This window comes from Drosophila subpulchrella, chromosome X, assembly GCF_014743375.2.
Source record: "Drosophila subpulchrella strain 33 F10 #4 breed RU33 chromosome X, RU_Dsub_v1.1 Primary Assembly, whole genome shotgun sequence".
In the NCBI taxonomy this organism is placed as follows: Eukaryota; Metazoa; Arthropoda; class Insecta; order Diptera; family Drosophilidae; genus Drosophila; species Drosophila subpulchrella.
Genome location: NC_050613.1, coordinates 7938054 through 7959711, shown reverse-complemented (window position 1 = coordinate 7959711; position 21658 = coordinate 7938054). Strand labels below are relative to the sequence as shown.

Here is a 21658-nt window from a genome sequence, read left to right as displayed (position 1 = left end):
ATCGCTGAGGAATTTTCTATTCACTTGCCAACCGGTGGCTGTGGCGAGCACAACGGTTGCGGATTTCGGGATCGGCATTTAAATTTCGATTTTCGAGTGCCGCGATTTTTGGCGCGTTTTTCGGCCGTTTGATCTTCTTGGCATTCAGCATTCGAGGGGCCAAAAACGAGCTGTGAACTTTGATCCCAAAAGAAAAAGGTTGAGGGGCACCCCGTCGGCGAGGTAAACAGAAAACATTAAATTCCATTTAATTATACGCGTCATTCCCTGAATTTCCTTAATTCGTGCGGCTTTCGCAGTGTGAATATTGTTTATTTTACGCGCGACACATATTGCTCATACGTCGTGGATACCGGAAAAAAAATAGGCGTCCTGTCATGCCCCCACACACACTTGAAGCATATTTATTTTGGGTATAGCCACAAAAATAAAAAAGAACGTCACTGCAAGAAAATGATTTATTCAGGAATCGCATAAATGAATGCTCCACTCTCTTTTTATGTCAAAGGCTGTCGCCTGGGGATTTATCAATCTGGTCAGCAATCCTTTGCCTGGGCTCTAAAATAGTCCCTTTTCCATTTCGCATTGCGCATCCGCCGCGTGGGCCGTTTCGTTTGTTTGTCGATTTCATGCTGCGGTTTCTGATTCAATTAGCTGGGCCTAGAATATGTGGCATTTGTGTATTTGTTTGTTACTGCCAGGCTTAAGGCAGTAAGACCCAATACAAATTCCCGGAATGACTGGCGATTGTGTGGCAACCACAATTGCAATATTGCTGCCTCAAAGTGTGCAATAAGTTATGCGAGAAGGGCTGGCAGCTGATTTATGTGCTGCCATTGGGGGAAGTTCGACGGGTCTCAGTTCCATTTCCATTTCCATTTCAATTTCAATTTACACGTCGTCACCCGACCTTCAAGACGATTGCGAAGCGTGTTTTCCGGCAAATATCTGTCAAGCTTAATATTTCCGGACTTGACATGTTCATCATTGCTCTTACCAAGTAAATTAAGTTTGGCGTCCTGTTTAAATTTTCTAAATGATTTTTTAAAAGCGAAAAGCAATCGTATGTTTTGTGTACTGAATGAAAATTAAATTTAACTTTAAAATTTACAAGAAGAAAAACTAAAACGCAGTATACAACGTTAAAAGTGTTACTCAAATATTTTATAAACCAAATTTATCAAGAATGGCTACAAAAATGATGATCAAAATTAATCGGTTACTCTGAAAGCCAATTTAATTCCCGTTGATATTTTTTCTTAGATAATCCCTACAGATTTTTCTATTTTTACATAAAGTTGTTACGTTAGGAACTTTAATCCGTTTAAATCAATATTCAAAATGTCTGCAAAAGCAGTAATTTAATTTTAACACAACGGAATAAAGAAATTCCCCAATTACTCACCTCCGTTGATTTCTATTTAAATGTTCCCTCTCGATGGATCGACGCTGGTTGACATATCTACAGCTGCTAAACGAGGGCTCATTAGTTGGTGGCCATGTTTACACCGCTCACACAAACTCAGGCAAAAATTTGCGGTGGCTGGGGTCAAAGGGCGTCAAATGGCGGGACAAATGGGGGCACTTGTGTACATGACAGCTGACAGCCCAGGGCACAAGGAGTCGCGTCCAACCGCAAATACATTGATGACAGGTTCTTCATTAAAGGCCTTACAAGTGTCGACATGGGCCGCCCAAATGCTAACTGGTGTTTCACTCAACTAATGTTTTACACCGCAATAGACAGGCCAATTAAAAATGGACAGACATTTTGCGAAACAGCGACAGTAAATAAGGAGAAGGGTTTGTATCTTCTCAAAATCATGTAAGGAAACAATTTTCGCGCCATCCTAGATATTCGTAGGAATTTCGAGAACCTTATGCAACTGAGATCTTAAGGGTAGAGTTAACATAAATAAAAAAAAGATACAAAATAATTGTACTTGTTTTAGGAAGAACAATTTATTGGCAGGAGAGGGTCCCATCAAAAATCAAAATAATATTAGGCATATTGTATTTTTTAATTGAAATTAAGATTATAATTAATATATATCATCTTTATTAAAAATCTGGTTAAATATTGAGCAAAAACCCTCAAACTTGTAGATAAATTCCAACTAACTCCAAAAAAATCTTTATAAAAGAGCTCTTCATGTAGGTCAGGTACACCCCACAGCCATAGAAATGGTTACTTCTGCTATCCCACAAAAAGATTCCCTTTTTGAATTCCACTTGGGGCTGTCATTCGATAAGCCTGCAAATAAGTTATGCCTGATTTCGGTCATGAAGGACCCGGTCCCACCAAAAAACGAGTTTGCATATGCTTTTGTTCTGGTCCGGGCCATTTCAGATAGGACCCCTATAACTCACACCCTCCATGGCCGCTGTTCCTATGCGTTTTAGGAACATGTTACCGCCCCACCAGCGAGACTTAAAGCTGCCCACTGACCACTCCACTAATGAGGCGACTGTTTGTCTGTCTGTCTGACTGTCAGCCTGTCTTTTCTGCCGCGGGAAAATGTACAGGAAAATGGCAGTGAAATGGGATCTCAAGTGTCGCCATTTGCTTGTTTTTCGCCGCTTTTACAACATAATTTCGGGGAGTTCCGGGGTCGGGATCATGGTTTATGATGCCACATTGAAGTTACTTGCGCCACTACATTCTGCTAGGCATTTTATTGCAGCCGACTTCTGGGCGAATATTAAATTTTTATATTGCTCCCGGAACAGTAGACAACCGAAAACCAGCAGCAAAAAAATATTAAGCCCAGCAAGAAAAACACGAAAAAGAAAATAAAACAAGAAAATGGCAGTGGCAGCGGGCTAAAAAAAATTCATGGAAATGGAATTCCACTTCCATTGCCACTGACACTGCTTTTGGCCACTTCTATTGCTTTTTTTTTGGCCCAGACTCGAGTCCTTGCCTGGCTTGCAAATTAAATATACCAAATTTCATAATTGAGCGCTTTATGCATTTCTAATTTATTTTCCTTGCGACGCTCCCTGAGCTGTCAGTTGCGCTTTTGATTAATTTTGCAAACAAACATATTCGATGGAGCCGGCGACTCTGGCTCTCCGTACTTTTTGTCCATTAGCCTGGGACATTTAAATATTTTAATGCGGTGTGGAAGTGACTCCATCCCCTGTCACTGGCTATTAATAACCAATATTCGTTGAGCTGAATAAACAAAACAGTTCGCCCGCAGCTAATGTTTTTACCACAGACGGTCGAGAAAAAATTTAAATAATATCTGTCAAAATGTGATAGGAAATTCATAATACGAAATAAAAGAGGTTTAAAAAAAATTAATAACAGCCAAAACGTACAGTCCGGAAAAAATACACTATGATTTTTTCTATATATGAAGTCGAAATTCAATATATATACATTTAATAAAATTCAGATACACTAAAATAATTCATATATTATTTCTCAACGTCTATGCTTTGACTTTTATTTTCAAACTTAGGTTTACCAAAGATAAATAATAATAATGATAATCTTGAAATTACAAATAGGAGCTCAAATATACTCATTCCACGCAAACAAGCTAAGTTTGTTCGATAAGTAAGCCACTCATTGGCATTATTAATGCTTCATTAATCTTTTCCTCATTTTCCTCGTGCTTTGATCTAGGAATACCGAAATGAAAAGTTTAGAATTAATCAAATTTGAGTGACGGATGTCTTGTTGACGAAAATAAACTTAATTAATGTTGACTGAACTTTAAAATACCCTATTTAAAGGTGCTATGTATAAGTTGGACAATCCTCGTAAGCAAAAAATTTACACTCAGAGAAAAACCATTCTCAATGTTCTCTATTTTAGTGTTTTCGATCTCAAAAGTGAGCCAAGATCGATTCATACTGAAATTCTCTAATCCGAGATCGAAGTCTTTTTGGCTTGCTAATGGCTTTTGAGAATATGTGCTCTCAATATCGAGATGAATCGTTCTCGGACCTAGGCTTTAATCGTTATCGCTTCCAGATTACATTATCTTAGTGCTAATTTTTTTAAAATTACATACATTATAGCCCTATGGCTTTCATTTCATTATAGAGTTGTTATACATGGAAGGGTACTCTTTCAATTTCGGATAACTTATAAATGTAGTTTATTATTCAATATGTACATACGTAAATATACATACATATGTATGAAAAGAGGAGTTCATACAACGCATTACCAATTTCAGAATAAAAACAGATTAAAATAACTCAAATTGTAAAAATATAATTTTACTTGCGTTGCAGGTGGCGAAGGGCCTTTTATAAGTTGAACTCGCAGAGCAAGTCCGCCAATTTTTTTTAACTTTCTTTTCCACTTATCAACTTAACCGCACCATTTGCACAAACTCGAAGAACTTCTATAACTTCCGGATAAATTCAAAAGAGGAGTTCGGTCTCTTTCTTCTGTCACTCTCATTTTTTCTACGCCTTCCCCTTACGTCTCTCCTCAACAACCTGAAAACCGAGATCGCTTTCTTCTCGAAATCGAGAAGAAAAAGTGAGAAGACAAAATACTCAAACTGATAAGAACCGATCCCGGTCTTGTTTGTTCTCAATTTTTCTGGGTGTACATGCTTAAGTTTTTATTATATACACGATATAAAAATTCCAACTGCATACATGAAAGTGATACCTGTATGAATAGCTATCCATTTATAAAAACGCCTGATTAACGAAGCTTAATTCCCATTAATCGTCAGGTGGCTAATTAATTGAAATCTATGAATATTGGATGAGAGCTGTCAGTTAAGTGGAAAAGCTGCCCGAGATTCCCCCATAAATTCAACACAAATGGGTAGCTTGTTTATTCCCGCAATGCCAAATCCGACCGTCTGATGGAATCCAAATTTGGCCACCTCCCCTCAGAATCAACGCCCGTATATCATTCATTATTTGATTACTCTTGGGCAAAGTGAATTTTCCGAGGTTTTTCGCTTCCGGCAGAGACCTTATACCCGCGATTTCTTGGCCAAGTTCAAGCACTAGCAATTAAATCCAATAAAAATAACCAACACATTGTTCTCGTCCGTTAAGTGCGATCTGATTTCGGTGCGATTTTCGGTTGAATTATAAACAACCCGCTGGTATATATATAGCCCATATATGTGCAGTGGTTGGGGGGAATGGGTAATGTTATAAGCCGATTTCACGGCCATAAATATCAATTCGTGCAGAGCGGCCAGAAAAAATATTTGTTAAAAAAGAAGCGATGAAAATCAAAAGGGAACGGTATTTGATTTATGCGGCAAGGGCGTGGCAGCATTTAAATAAAACATTTGCCCGCGACTAAGCCACCACAAATCTTGTCCCGCTTCAAATTTATTAAAAAACGAGAGCTGTGATTTATTCAGGGGACGCGACTGTCAGATACTTTGTACTCCAATTTGTTGAACACGAATTCTTTTGACTTTTAATTGGTTCTAGTTTGATTCGGTGGTAAAATAGGCACATATTCCCTGAAAAACACAATTACACTAATACAATTTAAGGAATTAACAAAGATTTTTAATCTTATTTTAGTTTATTAATTTTAGTTTTAAGGTACAATCAAAAAAAAAAACCTCTAAAACCCCCTAAAAACATTTTAAAAAGCTTATATTTCACTATATATATTGTTTACATTTCGAAACAAAATTGAATAAAAATTCATTTTTCAAAATAGGCTTACCTTAAATAGCATTCACAATAATTTTATTATTATTTTGATATTTTTTTAAAATTAAATTATTTGGATTCCTTGTTTTCATACTTTTAATACTTTAGAAACTTCAACTGATGGATAACCTTTTCGATGGACCCGCTAAATCGACTGGTATTCAGCACTTAAATCCGCTTAAAAACGACCGATCCGAAACAGCTCCTCCAACTTAATCTCCTTCCCGAGTTTTTCCCCATTTTCCCAAGTTCCCTTCGTGGGCTTCTGTGCAAATTTTGATTTATGCGAGCTGCCAGGGAATGTCAATAATTGGCTTAGGATGCTGGGACTGCCATCTGCTATCGGCCATCTGAAGTTGGGGTGGTTGAGTTTTCCCGGACAGCTGTCTTTCAAGTCTCACTTCAGCGTTTTACGGCGCCAGCTTGGAAAAAATGTTGAAAAAAACATAAAGAAAGAGTTCATTCAATTGTGCCGGATCTTTTCGCCTGCTCAGCACTTTTCACACTCACTACACGCGGTGAAAACTTTTAATGAGCAAAGCGAAAACACCGAGTTGCCGGGGAAAAAACAACATTGCTGGCTGGGTAAATCACATCAAGTAAATGAAATTTTACAAATTATTTTACACAAAATATGCGCAAGTTGTGAAATGTTTTTGCACGAGCTTGGGGGGGGGCGGCAAAATTATAATTTGGCAAGACAAAAACTTAGAAACATACAAAACTCAGCAGTAAAATTATTCTAGCAAGTCTAGCAGTTCATCGTTTAACTGAGAAACACCTGTATGTCAAATTTACCTAATCACTTTAATGTTAAAGTTACTAATCCGAACAGCTATCTTACACTTTTTATTGGTGTACTACATTTTAGTCTGGTTTGATTACAGCTTTTTAGAAGCAAGAAAAAGCGTTTCCGTCAGCGTTTACTACTTTCAGATGATTAAAGATATTTTTCTACTCTCTGCAATTAAATGAAAACTGAAAAAAAGTTTAGTTATTAAATATGATTTTTTAGTAATTAAAAAATATACTTTTACAAATCGTTTAAATAAAATAAAATTCTTTCTTATCAAAAGATTATAAAGAAACTGTATATAATTTAAAAGCATATTCAGTTTTCAACACTTTAAGCAATAAAGTAAACATTAAATTACCCTCGGCTGTATTTCAAGTGTTGGTAAAAACCCCCTTTAAACATTTTTTGTAATAAATTCCAATCTTACATCTTTTATCTTGGAAAAAATAAATAAAGTGTTGGAGCCCCAAATTAAATGTTTATCATTTAATTAAACAGATTTCCACATTAAACTTTGGCCCGCCCTCGGAGGCAGAAAAAATAAAACACAAATACTGTCAAAAAAATGTTGGCTCGTGGGTACACAAAAATCTGAGCCAAGTTAAGACAATTTGAATATAAATGGCTATTTTAGCCGGGCGGTTGTCCTTGTTGTTTGGCATGCCAAGTGCTGCCTGGGGCATTTGTTAATTTCCGTTTCCGCTTTCCCGCCAGGCATGGGCACCCACCCACATCCATTGTGGCCCATTGTTTCGACCCTTCCGCCACCGATTTCCGAACCGCTCCTAATGCCGTTTTATTGTCAAAAGATAGGGGCTAGCACAAAAGCGGAAAACTGCTTAAAAAATCTATTAAGCCGCAGCGAAAATTATGCAGCCCGCAAACAATGCCAAACACCTGTTCGCGTGTGTGGGGTGAGAGGCGCTGATAAGTGCCGCCCACACCGCCCACACCGCCCACACCACCCACACCCACCACCCAAATATCTAGACACCACATAGAAAATATCTAACAACATCCCTTCAAGGTATTTGCGAAAAGCCTTATCCCTTTAAACTCATTTTTGTAATGGGATGTTAAAGAATTTACTGAAGTAAAACATTTTTGTAAAGCTTTGAACGTCTCATAGCGAAAACTTTGCACACTTCAAAAATTTATTACTGTTTAATTTTGTTTAATATTATTTAAGAAAAGAGTTTATTATTTATTTGTATTATATTGTGGTGTTTGAAATATTTATTTAGTTTTAAACTAGAGGCTTCGAAAACTTTGCACACTTAAAAAATGTATTACAATTTAATGTTGTTTAATAATATTTAAGAAAAAAATTTAGTATATATATATATAACATTGTGGTGTTTGAAATATTTATTTAGTTTGAAACTAGAGGCTTTTAGATTTTATTAATATTGTAAAATCATCATAGAATTAAATAACAAAAAACCATATAAGGTTTAATAAGGTATGAAACCAAAAATGTTGTATACCTTTTAAAAGTTTGATATTTTATCTTTTAAATAAGATCAAACACATTTTGATATATATTTGTGTAGTAATACTTTCTCTCAGTGCTCCAAAAATCCAAACAACAGATGCTATCGAATCAAGTTGTTTATGTGCTGTACTGATTGTTTCATTTTGGCTAAATTGAACACTCTACACATTGCTGAGGCTAAAATTAATATTTCGTTGGGTGATATCTTTAAGTGATTTCTCGGTGGTTTTCCTAGGCCTTCAAGTGTGGCGTTCATGGGTGGTGGTGCTGATCGATGTGTTTTCCATTCAGTTTTTAGGGGTTCTGAAATGGTCGGATTGGTGGTTTAGGGTATACTTACAGAAGGAGCTGCTGTTGTTGGTGCTACAGTGGTTGCTGCTTTGGTTGTTGCTGCTGCAGTGGTTGATGCTTTGGTTGTTGCTGATGCAGTGGTTGCTGCCTTAGTTGTTGCTGTTGCAGTGGTTGCCGCCTTGGTTGTTGCTGCTGCAGTAGTTGCTGCCTTTGTGGTTGCCACTGTGGTTGTTCCCGCCTTAGTTGTTGCTACAGTGGTTGTTGCTGCTTTAGTAGTTGCCTCTGTGGTTGTTGCTGCTTTGGTGGTTGCCTCTGTGGTTGTTGCCGCTTTGGTGGTTGCCACAGTGGTTGTTGCTGCCGTGGTTGTTGCCGCCGTGGTTGTTGCTGCGGTGGTTGTTGCTGCCGTGGTTGTTGCTGCCGTGGTTGTTGCTGCGGTGGTTGTTGCCGCCGTGGTTGTTGCTGCAGTGGTTGTGGGGTATGCTGGATATCTGCTGGCTTTTGTGGTGGAGCTGGTGGCCGAGGTCGCAGTCGATCCGCTAGATGGCGCCTTGGTGGTGCTTGGTGGTTCAAAGCTTAGAACAGCGGCATAGGCGGGGTAGGAGGAGAATGGTACGGGGTACTTGGCTGGACGGGAAGGATACTTGGCTGGGGGTGGGGCATAGGCAGCGGGAGCGGGAGCGGGAACGGGAGCGGGAACGGGAACAGGAGCGGAAGGATAGGAAACGGAGTAGGAAGGAGCAGCCACAGGATACGGACCAGGAGCCTCGGCCGATGCCTTGGCGCCATAGGGACCACTGGCAGCGGCATAGGCAAACGAATTCTGGCCAGACGAAGAGGAATACTGAACCGGGGCATAGCTCTGGACGGGCGAGTTCTTGGGATAGTAAACCTGGGCATGAGCAGGGGGCCCATACGATTGGCCGGGATGCGAGGAACAGTACTTCAGATCGGTTTGGATAAGTTCTGGAAATCAAAGGAAGAAAGTGTAATACAAAATATTAAGATAAATCATAGATTTTTAAATCAAAAAATTTTCTTATATATTTATCCTCAGGTCAAAAGGCAATTGCAAATTACCTATAACCTATTTTAATCAAAAAATACAAAATGTTTATCTTTAAAAAAATACTTATCTAATGTTTTTCATTGAAATATTGTAATTCAAATAATATGGCTGGTTTTAGTTGTGAACTATTTGTTTTCACCTAGAAAACCTGGCCAAATGAAAGCAAAAAATGCTGGATAGCTATATGATTTAAACATGATATAATATAATATGAGACCAGAACTTACCCTTCTTGCCGGCGAATAGTAGCTTCAAGTTCTGCGAGTCCAGGCGACACTTGCTCGAAAACGGATGGTAGTTGTAGCCATCGGAGGCACAAGCTGGATGGCCACCCGGTGGGCAGACGGCATCGTAGTTCACATCCGCGAAAATGTAGTCCAATTCAGAGCCCGAATAGTCGCCATACCAGTCGTAGTCCCCTTTGGCCCCGACAAAAGTCAAGACAAAGGTCAGGAGTGGAGCAAACTTGGCCAAGGAGCTGGATTGCGACTGAGGCCTGGAGTGGAACATGTTGTCGATGGAACTGATGCCTCTGACCACGGGTATCTCCGCTTTTATGGGTCAGCGACTCGACTGCGAAATGGGGTCTAGAACGTGCATGTGATTGCGGACTTTACGTCACTCTCTAGTCTTTTTTTTTTTAAAGCCCGTCTCTTTGGACCTTATCGACCCAGAACGTGCGACCAAAGAGCGCTGGCATTATACCATAATAAAGTGACATTACCTAATAAGAAAATCATTGTATCCGCCACTGCCTAAATCTCGAACTAACTTAGCTTAAACTCTATCAGCCGGCGCCAGATTGTTCTTATTATTCGTGTATAACTAGAATAACTTTGATAAAACCCGATAGCATGTCGAAATCGTGGCGAAAAAGGTATATAACTTTAGTACAAGAAATAATTAATAAGAATCTTAAAAGGGAAAAAGTTACAGGTTAGGTACTACATACATAAGCTTATAGCTTTTTTATATATTCAGAATATATGTATATAATTAAATAAACAATAAGTCAAATTTCCTAAAAAAAAAAATTATAAAAGAATTCTTTTCTATTCCATTAAAGTTAGTCTTTCAACAAAAATAAAATATGAACTAAATGCAAGTATAAAAAATATGATTGAATTTTATTAAATTCCGGTTAAGCTATTTGGAGATAAAATATAATACGAATCGAATAAATAAATGGGTCCTTTAAAATTGGTAGCAATTCTGAAGTCTATGCAGACATAAACTAATTAATTACATTAAAATCATCTATACAGTCAGCCAAGGCAGTTGCAGTCAATTTACTTTTACTTCGAGCCAAGTAACCAAGAAATAGTATGTAATAAAGAAACAATTAAAAAGTGTAAGCCCTTGTGTAAACTTTCACCCATTCTGGTGCTTTTTCCTGGCCTTTCATAAAATAAACTCCAAAGGGATAGGAGGCACATGCACGAACATACATATATCTGCGGACATGTGCAGAAAATTATATTGCAAAAGCAGTTTTCCTTAAAGTCACCTCTATGGGCATGGGTTTTTCCGAGCTAAACACATTGGCTTGTGCTTAAAGCCCAGGAATTTTCACACCACAGAGTGCTGCTAATTGCAAAATGCATTTTATATGAAATTCTCTTACATTTTGTAACGAATTTTTTATCAATTCTAAGTCGATGCCAATTTTCTCTGAAATACGTCAAAGAACCGCATAAAATATTTATTCTCGTTCGCCATGCAACATCAGAAATTCAGGAATAAATTTTATGGAAGTTTGTGGAGAAAGTTTACATTGAAGTGAAAAAATATTGAAGTGGGAGGAAATATTCCATGTAGCTCAATCTTAGAGGTTTTTTCAGGATAATAAAAAAAGTTGTCTTGCAATCGCATCAAATGCTCTTAACTGCAGTTTCAAAGTGAAACAAACTCGAGTTCCTTTGCATTTACGGGGTCTTAACCCTTTAATTCCAAGTGGCAAAAATATCTTTTAAATCAGTTGGCATTTTCTAATAGAAGGGAAATCAGTTCCGTAAAATGTATTTAAATTGTGTCCTTTTTCAACATTTTTAAAATATTTTTATCTCTTAGAAACATTAACTTTTGTTTCTAATATCCTTGTTAAGTCTTTAAAAATAATATAAATTTAATAAGTGTTTTTTTATAGAAAACGTATGTGCCTGTTGGGTTAAATAAGTTTTCTCTACTAATCCCAAAATCTTTAAGCATTTGTGGGTCCAGCAGTGTGGTTCACGCCCACCGGGAAAACTGTTATATACGCCCACAACAACCAATTTACTTGGCATACAAAGCGTGCAAGCAGTTCACCAACAACTTGTTGCTGACAAGTTGTGCTTATGAAAGCAGTGCTAGTGCACTGAGCAAAAATATATTTGTTTAATATTACTTACATCGATTATGCTCACCATATCTGTGGATTAAAGTAGTTTAAAATATTATTTAAAATATTATTTATTTATTATATTATTTAAAAAAAGTTGCAATAATATTTATTGTTTAATCAATTATTGGGTTATATTCGTATGTCTAATCTAAATGTTCAAGCTCCATTTTTATTTATTTATTTTTGAACTAATTTTCTACAAGTTTTAAATGTATGATTTTGTGAACACCACCTTAAGGGATAACGGTAATTTATTAAAAGTATATTTGAAGCTTATTTATTGGAAGTATTTATACTATTATTAATAATATATTACTTTTAAAAATACAAAAATTTTATCAAAATACTACAACGGGACTTTCTTAAAAACCTTTAAATATAAAGTATGATTTGTTGCAAACATATAAGTAATTCCCGATTTTAAGCGCCTTACAAGGTATTTTTTCCAGTGTGCGGTGTGTGCAAGGACGGGAAAATGGGGGAAAATGTGGGGGGTCGCCCAGCAGCCTCGGCAGGCAATTTTCGCTGGATGCCGTACCATTTTCCAACGGAACGCAGAGCAGAGCGGTGCGAAAAGCGGAGTGGAGCGTCATCTTTTACCCGCCGATAACAGAACGCGATTTTTTTGCCCGTGTTTCGAATGCTTTTTGTGTCTTGTTGTTGTACGTGACGAGCGGTGAACTGAAATCGAATCAATTGTTGAAATTTTCAATGAATGGCAGTGGCAAACAATTCAATGAATTGAATTGGCTGGGGTGGCGACCGAGTAAGTGATCTTTTGGGACCTGTTTTTCGAAAATTCTAGACTACAACTGTATAAATATCAGGTGAAAATATTAAAGCAAAATATATTTTAGAAAAATTATTATTTCACATAATTAGCGCCCCACACGAGACCTCATTATCGCTGGTTATATTAAGTAAACAATCAAATTAAATATTTGCCTACACAGTGCAAATAAATAATTCGATTTCTGGCCGCACTCTAATTGTGTTTGGCTCATGCAAAAAGTTTTGTGCGCTACGAAGGGAAGGAAAACAGCGTGGTGTGATGGGCGGGAAATGAATGCAATATTTCGCAAGGTTGGCAACTTTTATGCCCAGCAAATCCTTGGGGGGATTCCGGAGGATTCGTGGCTAGTCCGGCGTGGGTAATTGCATTTGGCGACCCGGACGCTGTGGCTGAAGTAATTTGTTATTATAATTGATCCGACAAGAATGACCGAATAATATGGCATTATTTCGCATGTCCGCCTTTGTGTGGGCGCGTGGCATTTCCGCTTCCGGCCTGCAAATGGCGCTGGCATCATTAACCGCATTGACGGCTTTTATCCTCCCTCCCGCGCCTCTATTAATTTCTTTTCTTTGTTTCTTTTTTTTTTTTGGGCTGTTAGACAAAACAATTCATCATCAATATTCAGCATGTGTACAATGTACACTGTACATATAATTATTCCTTTGCCAGCTTTTTGCACCCACCCCCGTTGATTGGCCATTTTTATCTTATGCAGCGGGAGGTCCTTTCTTTCCCAATAAAACCAATAAGAAGAGTCCTTGTTCTTTTCCCACCCGTTGTTGACAATAAATTTCAATTTCGTGCATAATTTATGCAGGCAAACGTTTTCCAATTATTTGTGTTTTATGGATTCTTCAACATGAGAGCCCCCTTTCGTGTGACTCCCCTTCTTTTCCAAGTATCAAGTATCAACAAAACTATGCAAAACAAAACAGTTTGCCAAGAATGTTGCAGATGCTAGCGTATTTCTTGTAGGGCTTCTTTAGTTTTTGGGGGAAACGTACAGTGCGTTCCAGATTTATTTCGTCAACTCAGGAGTCGTAAAATTATAAGGACGGAGAAAATTCGCGTCTTCACTTTTATATGGCTAGGGAACCCAGTTTTTTTGACACTGGCTTTATTAACAGCGAATAATAATAAAAAATGGGTTAGCTTTTGCTTACTAGCTTCTTTTGCTGAGAAAATCAATTCTTTAAGCTTATAATTATTTATTACGGCGTATATCCCTTTTTGGAAACAATATCCTTTAAAGCAGTTCTTTCTTTCAACGCAGCCCTTAAACTTTATGATTAATTATTGCAAGCAGCGTGAATTCCCTTTTTTTAATATATTTTTTCGTTTTTTAATTTATTTATATTAAATTCTTTGGAGAAGTTCTCATTCTGGAATTTTTTCTTGAAGCACGAGCTTGCTGTATGGGAGATTTTGTTATCAACACAACTACAACCCCCATATAGTTATGACAACCAGCGTTTTTCATATCGCCCGCGATAGAATGGCATGACAACCATATTGCAGCGGATTCAACTCAAAGGAAGGGTCGCCGGCCATTGAGACTGTAAATGCAATTAATGCTCATTAGTGCTTCGGGACAGGCATTTGAATTGATGGCCAACAAAGGGCCTGCCCCTGCCTCAACCTTCCATCGTCCTGTCCTCCTTACCTGAGGACTAATTGCCTGGCCCAGGCACTTGCAAAAATAAATAACATGCAAGAATGTTTAGCCAGGCGCCATTTCCATCATGGAAACTGTCCCAGCTCTCTCTGTAATAAATTAATGCCGCAAATTAAAGTTTATTCCGGGGCCCGGGAAAATCCTCTTACTTTGCCAGCTTGTGTTTTGTGCAGTCAGGAAACTCTGTGGAAACTCAATCAAGCGAAATGAGTTTTGATTAAAAATATAACCAAGTTAGGCAAGGACTTTGCAGCTCATCCTGCCTACTGCCACATGTGCCCTTCCCATTTTCTCGGTTTCGATCGATGTGCATTTCATTTGAGCTTTTGCCTCGTGGCATTTGCTTTGTCACTCTGTGACGAAATGCAATTAAGTTCGCCCAACCATGGTTGCAAAAACAGCGCCACAGTTAAGCATCGCCATTAATTAGACAATAAACTGATTTACAACATGGGAGAATAGGTGCACACACTCCCAGAAGGCTGTCATCGCTCTGGAATTGATTCCATCCCAGGAACCCTATATGCCCTATTCCCTACATGTGTATTCCATTACCTTTGGCACCATCTCCCCACTGAATACGAAGCCGACTCAGGCAACTCTTTGAAGCCCAACCAAATTAGAAATGCACACACGAATGGCCAGCCACAAGCCACTCAAATTCCCATCGTTATCGCGAAATACTGCTAGAAATATATAAATACTAACTGATTATAAAATTAAATTTTTATTAAATTTATTAAATATTAACATTAAATATTTTAATTAAGTAAGAAGTTTTGAAAAAATTATAATTTGTATATATAATTGGTCTTCAAAGCATCAGAAACAGAGCATCCCACGTTTTAAAAAAGAAAATATAAAGGATCAATTTAAATAGTCCTTACAGATTTGATTAAAAGAATTTAAAATAAATTTTGAATTTATAAAATATTATATTGTGATTTTAATATTTTTACGATGACACCAAAAATTTAATTTTATGTAAGTATAATAATATTGTAATATAGTAGTACTTTTAAATTATAATTTGCTTACGCTGGAAGCACAAAGTTTTCATATTTTCTATGCGAAAACCAAATAGATTTACGTACTTAAATATACAACCTAAAAATTACTACTTATATTTCTGTTTTGTAAACATATCAGTAATAATTTTTGGTTTGGTATTTTTTTCAGTACATTAACCTATGACCAGAGCTAGCCCCATTGAAACACCCACGATGGGAACAGCCGCCTCGGATTCAGAGCTGGAAAATGTGGAAGTGGCATCGCAGACCCAAACGCAGGATAATCTGCGCATATTTTTAAAACATTTGTATGCGGAGTGCGTGTACCGATACCAGAATGTCACATACGATACGGACGACCCGTCATTTTCGCTGGGGGCAGCAACAGGTGAGTGGCTGCCACCGGGCGTATACGTGATTTGCCGCATGCCGTGTGCACACAGCTAATAAAAGAAGAACAGCAGGCGCATAAAGAAAAATCCAGTTAAATTCAATTAGACCCCAACTGATTTCATTTAACGCATTTATAAATATACATTTAAAGGGATACAATAAGTTACCCCTTTGGAATGCTTAAAACTTGGATTGCTGCTGTCAATGAATGGTTCCGCAGTTATGGTATAATCTTTTTAATATTTCGTTTAAGTAAGAAAGGCAATACGTTATAATTGTAATTAAATTGGTGCTAAATAGACATAAATTAATAAGCACAAAGAAAATGAAATTAATTTAAATTGTATTCCATCTGAGTCCATTTAATGCATTAAGTCCATATAATATGTTACTCCTTTAGAATTCAAATTTGGATTTTTGTAAGCACTTAAATATATTAATTTAAATTTATTTAAATCACCTACGTTGCTTAAACAGTTAATGCTTAATCATTTTATTATTTATTTAAATACTTTATCATTTAATTTAAAAATTAAACAAAACATGTATTCTTAAGCCAGATATGTGTGTCTTGTGGCCAAGCCATTTGATTTATTATAAATAAATATATGAATATTATAAAAGCACAAATCCTTCTGTGGAATATAATATTATTATCTTGTGGTATTGTGCATAATGTTTTCATTAATTCAACTGTGAGATCGTAACAAAATGTTCCAATAAATGATAAAATTTATAATCAAATGGCATAGTTTAATAAATCTAATACTATACATAAATTATTGAAAGTACATGAGGCTTCGTAAAATTCAGATGAGTTACCTGAATAAGCAATTTTTTGAATTCCACAAAACTCTATAATATTTTATGTAGTAATCCCATCCTCATGACATTTCTTGCCGTGCACAGACTACGATTTCGACTTGCCGGAGAGCTTCAGCCCGGTGCCGCGCTATCTGGAGAACGCCGCACTGAACGAGGGCGCCATTGACATGCGGAACGTGGACGCGGAGCTGGCGGAGAAGGAGGAGCTGGTGGCCACCGTCGTCAGTGCCACGATGGCCACAAATCAGCGGGCGGAGCCACGGCTCTTCTGCCCCCTGAACTTTGACGGATATCTCTGCTGGCCAAGGACTCCGGCCGGCACCGTGCTGAGTCAATATTGTCCCGATTTCGTCGAGGGATTCAACAAAAAATTTCTGGCCCACAAGACGTGAGTTAAATGCGCAAAACGGCTGAATATTACGGCCTCCGGGAAAGGATAGATTTTCATTCAGTGCCTGGTCTTGCATGGTCAAATACATTCCACAATTCGTAATATTCTTCAAGGCACAAATGCGGAAATTCCTTGACATTTACTACAATGTTTTTCGTGTGTTACAAGATGCAATATTTATTTATGAGACAGCCACAGTAAGTCCGTTCAGGGTTACAAATTGATCTAAAATTTATGAAAAGCATTTGTGACCCTGAAATCGACACATATTTTATTTAAGTTTATACTCGTACCACACTGAAAGAGACATTTCCGCTTTCGTAACAACATTTCTTAGACAAAATTTAATTGACTATTGTTGGAGTACATATAAAAATATTTTACTCCGTTACTTCAAAATTTTACACAGTGCTATAGAATTATTCTGACTTTTAAATAACGTTGCTTTAAATAATTGTAGCTTCTCCGACAATACTAATTGAAGTATTGTTGGAGAAATTGTAAAAAATTTTACTCCATTACTCCAAAATCTCGCACTGTGTTATAAAATAATTCCAACAGTATGCAAACTCCAACATTACTTTATTGTTCACGAACGTAATTCAGTTTTTCTGACAAAGTAAGTTTAAGATGTTTTTAAATATTTTTCATTACCTCAGAATCTAACAAATTGTTAAAAAATTATTCCAACAATAACCGCAACTACAACATCACATTAAAATAAAGTATTTTTTTTAAGCAGTATGCATTTTTTAAGTTTCTCTATAGGCTTTCGATACTTTATATTTTCCGAACCAAGTTGATTATGTGAGACTCACTTTACGCACCAGCTGAGCATGGCCAAGCTAAGTGACTTTTGCTTTGTCGGGGACTTTGTTTGAAAACCCCCATGTGCTCGCACTTAGTCAGTCACAATTATCGTAAGCATTTCGCATTCATAGCTGCCTGGAAAATGGCTCCTGGTTCCGTCATCCGGAGAGCAATCAGACCTGGTCCAATTACACCAACTGCGTGGACTACGAGGACCTGGAGGTAAGTGCACCGTCGACATGACGGGGGGAACATGGACATTAATCAAGAAAGTTGCCACTGCAGTTTCGCCAGTTCGTCAACGAGCTGTACGTGAGGGGCTACGCCCTCTCCCTGCTGGCCCTACTCATATCGATTATAATCTTCTTGGGCTTCAAGTAAGTGTTTGCCATTGCTCTGCATGGGGCTATTCCGTTCTCCATTCTGATACTGATGTGCGGATATCCCGTTGACAGATCCCTGCGCTGCACCCGCATTCGGATCCATGTGCATCTGTTCGCCTCGCTGGCCTGCACCTGTGTGGCCTGGATTTTGTGGTACCGCCTTGTGGTGGAGCGTCCTGAAATCATAGCCGACAATCCGGTAAGCTGCAGGGAGAAAAAATTCTGTAAAAACAATACTACAGCTACCCTGATGTTAGATTATAATTAGAGATTTGGTTTTCATTATTATTCGGGCTGTAAAAATTAAGCAGTACTCCAATAACAATTCAATAACAATAAAAAAGCAGTAACAGCACTTCAACAATCTTTCACCAACAATCCAAAATTACTCCAATAGTACCTCACCGTTTTTAATAGCTTATAGAAATAATTCCTATATTAAAACATATTTTCAACAGTACTCCAATTATGTGTTTCAACACAAGACTAATTGTATTCCAACAATTCTTCATCATTCCTTAAAATTTACACAAGCAATAGTAATGGAACAACCAATATATCACAGTAATCTATAAACTCTTTCTTATTTTAGCACTTAAATTATATTTTCTAGTCTGGAATTAAAATACTTTGAGAATTACTTATTTCGCTTCGTGTTGTTCGCTTACAATGTACTTTGCAGCTCTGGTGCATCGGCTTGCATCTGGTGGTGCACTATTTCATGTTGGTCAACTACTTCTGGATGTTCTGCGAGGGTCTACACCTGCACCTGGTGCTCGTTGTGGTAAGTCAGCCGAAATTGCACTCAAGTCATCCGTTCTCCTCTTACATTGCCATGCAAATCTCTGTAATTGCCGTATAAGTCTGCATTCTTTATGAGGGAGTTCTGTGCATGGCAGATGTGATTCCCAGCAGCCGCTGACATGGCAATGGTTTTCCCCTAGCAATTTGTCTGAGAGGAAATCGCAACTTTGGCCAACTGCCTTTCGTATCCGTCAAGCTGAGATGTCAGGAGTGTACGGCGACTCACTAACCGAACCCCCATCTATTTTGCAGGTCTTTGTGAAGGATACGGTTGTGATGCGCTGGTTCATGGTCATCAGCTGGTTCTCGCCGATTCCCATTTCCCTCGTCTACGGATTGGCCAGGCATTTCAGCAGCCCGGACAATAAACAGTGAGCCGTTGAGAAAGTTTTTCGCAATCCAATATGTGGTGTTATTGTTACGAGTAGCTCCCCTTAAGCTTACACAAGCCTTCATGAATAATAACAAGTCCATGCGTTAGCATCATTTAAGAATCCTGATTTAGTTTCACTTAAAGTTTAAAATTATTCTATTAAATTATTAATACAGTATTCTTTCTTTTGAGTTCACTTACAACTTTTTAGGGAAGTTTTTTAAAATAATCAACACCTAAATCAATGCTTGTAACGAAACTTGAACAATATGACCCCACTGCATAAAACTTTGGTTTAGCTTACCCTTACTTAAGAAAACGCTTAGCCGCCATTAACCCGACTGCAATATTATTTTAAAATTACACCAACATTACTCCAACATTACTCCAACATTACTCCAACAACACTTCAATATTACTCCAACATTACTTCAACAGTACTCCAACTTTACTCCAACATATATCTAACATTTCTCCAACATTGCTCTAACAGTACTCCAACAGTACTCCAACAGTACTCCAACATTACTCCAAAATGACACCAAAATTATTCCAATATTACTCCAACGATATTCCTTCTTTTCTACAGAAATACTTAAGCAGTACTCACACATTTTTTAAAGTTTATTTATCTATACATTAACATACTTTGAAATTATAATAGTAATAATTAAAATAAATGTATTTGACCAATTGTAGCTGCTGGATAAATGACTGTCTTTACCTGTGGATCTTCTCAGTGCCCATAACCCTCTCGCTGCTGGCTAGTTTCAGTAATATATAGAAGTCTATTAAGTGCAACAATGTTATTAACCAATTAATATCTCCGCCAGTTTTTCTGATCAACGTTCTGCGGGTGATCGTGAGGAAGTTGCATCCCCAGTCCGCCCAGCCCGCTCCGTTGGCCATCCGGAAGGCGGTACGGGCCACCATTATCCTGGTACCGCTCTTCGGGCTGCAGCACTTCCTGCTGCCCTACCGGCCGGATGCCGGGACCCAGCTGGATCACTTCTACCAAATGCTATCCGTGATCCTGGTCAGTCTGCAGGGCTTCGTGGTCTCCTTCCTGTTCTGCTTCGCCAACCACGATGTCACCTTTGCCATTCGCACCCTGCTCAACAAGCTGCTGCCCAGCCTGGTGACCCCACCGCCGGCCGGGAGTAATACTGGACAGATGGCCACCACCACGCCCAGCCGCGAGTTGGGCGTTTAAGACGTACCGCTCCAGGGTCGATCGAAATGTCGATCACATTGCCACGCAAAGATTTTGAACAGCTCGCAGGAAAATAGAGATGCTTTCAGTATTTTTTAAAAAATAATTTAAAACTTCAGAACAGATTAGGGTGGTTGACTTAATTGTCAAGTAATTTGTCAAATGGAATCTAATTTAATTTTTATTACCTTTTACAATGGTAAAAAAAATCACTTTGGGCATTAATATTTAAAAGGAGAAACGAGTTTTCATTACCTGTGCTTTTATGATTGCCAAATCAAATTGTTTTCTATTGCCTTTTAAATACTGATGAAGTACTTTAATTGAATAATGGTAATAAATGCTTACTGTAAGCATTATTATAAGTTTTTTTTTTTAAATTTAGTAAAAACTGTTAAACTCCTAAATTTATAATTTTTAAAAACATATAATCAGATAAATTCCCAGATTACCCTATGGGCATTCTTGTCATGAAAGAATCTAGTCGCTGCTTTAAAATGAAATGTTAAAAAGTTTGAAAAAAAAAATTTAAGACGCTTTAAGAAATTACTACACCTTCCTCAAAAATACCTCAAAAAAATTTACGGAAACAAATTTAACTTTTTCAAAAATTTCAAATTAATTATGAAAAAGTTAAACAAGTTGTAAATGTATAAGGCAGTACTTAAACTTATTTTATTTTAAATATAAAATATACAAATACACATACAAAATACACAGCTTGGACTTTCCAAAAAAAAATAGATAACAACATTAAAGTTTTTAATGTCTATATAAGCCATATAAATTATTAAATAGTGGGTTGCCCTTCTAGGTTTCATGCAGCTATCCCTGATGAAACAAAGAAAACTGTTTATTTCATATCCAGAGTAATTACGGGAATCAAGTGTCAACAATATAAATGTTCCCCAAACGATTTTAACACAAAATACTATGTGTAATATTTTATGATATGATATATAGTCAAATACAAGTCCTGAGAGGATATAAGTAGAGGCACAAAATGAAACATACGTACCCGCGTACCTAAAGAAATGTTTTTTTTTTATATTTCATTAAGATAAATATGATATAATGATATTTATAAATAAACATATGTAATGTTTTGATGCTGTTAATGTCAGATATTTATGGTGTTTATCCCACTTAACCAATAAATACGTAGTGAATAAATCATAATTGTATAATTGTCAGAGATCCACAGAATAAAAACAACTCTTTGTTTTGGTAAATTTTTCATTCAATTTTATTTTATTTTTTTTTCGATTTTCTTTTGTCATATTTTTATTT

The 21658-nt window shown here is 37.3% G+C and overlaps 2 protein-coding genes across 5 annotated transcripts; one reads left to right on the top strand and one right to left on the bottom strand.

The window, feature by feature from the left end:
* The first annotated feature begins 50 nt into the window (after positions 1–50).
* On the top strand, positions 51–21561 carry LOC119558346 (calcitonin gene-related peptide type 1 receptor). 4 transcript variants are annotated; one of them, XM_037871825.1, is made up of 10 exons: positions 51–222; positions 15346–15564; positions 16479–16782; positions 17727–17817; positions 17881–17972; positions 18051–18177; positions 18661–18762; positions 19035–19153; positions 19855–19928; positions 19989–21561. In XM_037871825.1, the coding sequence occupies exons 2-10, from the start codon at positions 15357–15359 to the stop codon at positions 20366–20368; spliced, it is 1497 nt and encodes a 498-aa protein (XP_037727753.1). In that variant the 5' UTR covers positions 51–222; positions 15346–15356; the 3' UTR covers positions 20369–21561. The 4 variants fall into 4 exon arrangements, with proteins under 4 accessions (XP_037727753.1, XP_037727752.1, XP_037727754.1 ...); XM_037871824.1 differs by lacking the exon at positions 51–222 and adding an exon at positions 12278–12461; XM_037871826.1 differs by lacking the exon at positions 51–222 and adding an exon at positions 12278–12522.
* Positions 7805–9825, bottom strand: LOC119558347 (flocculation protein FLO11). The gene is made up of 2 exons (XM_037871828.1): positions 9540–9825; positions 7805–9209 (listed from the first exon to the last, which is right to left on the bottom strand). The coding sequence occupies exons 1-2, from the start codon at positions 9820–9822 to the stop codon at positions 8281–8283; spliced, it is 1212 nt and encodes a 403-aa protein (XP_037727756.1). The 5' UTR covers positions 9823–9825; the 3' UTR covers positions 7805–8280.
* Positions 21562–21658: the final 97 nt, after the last annotated feature.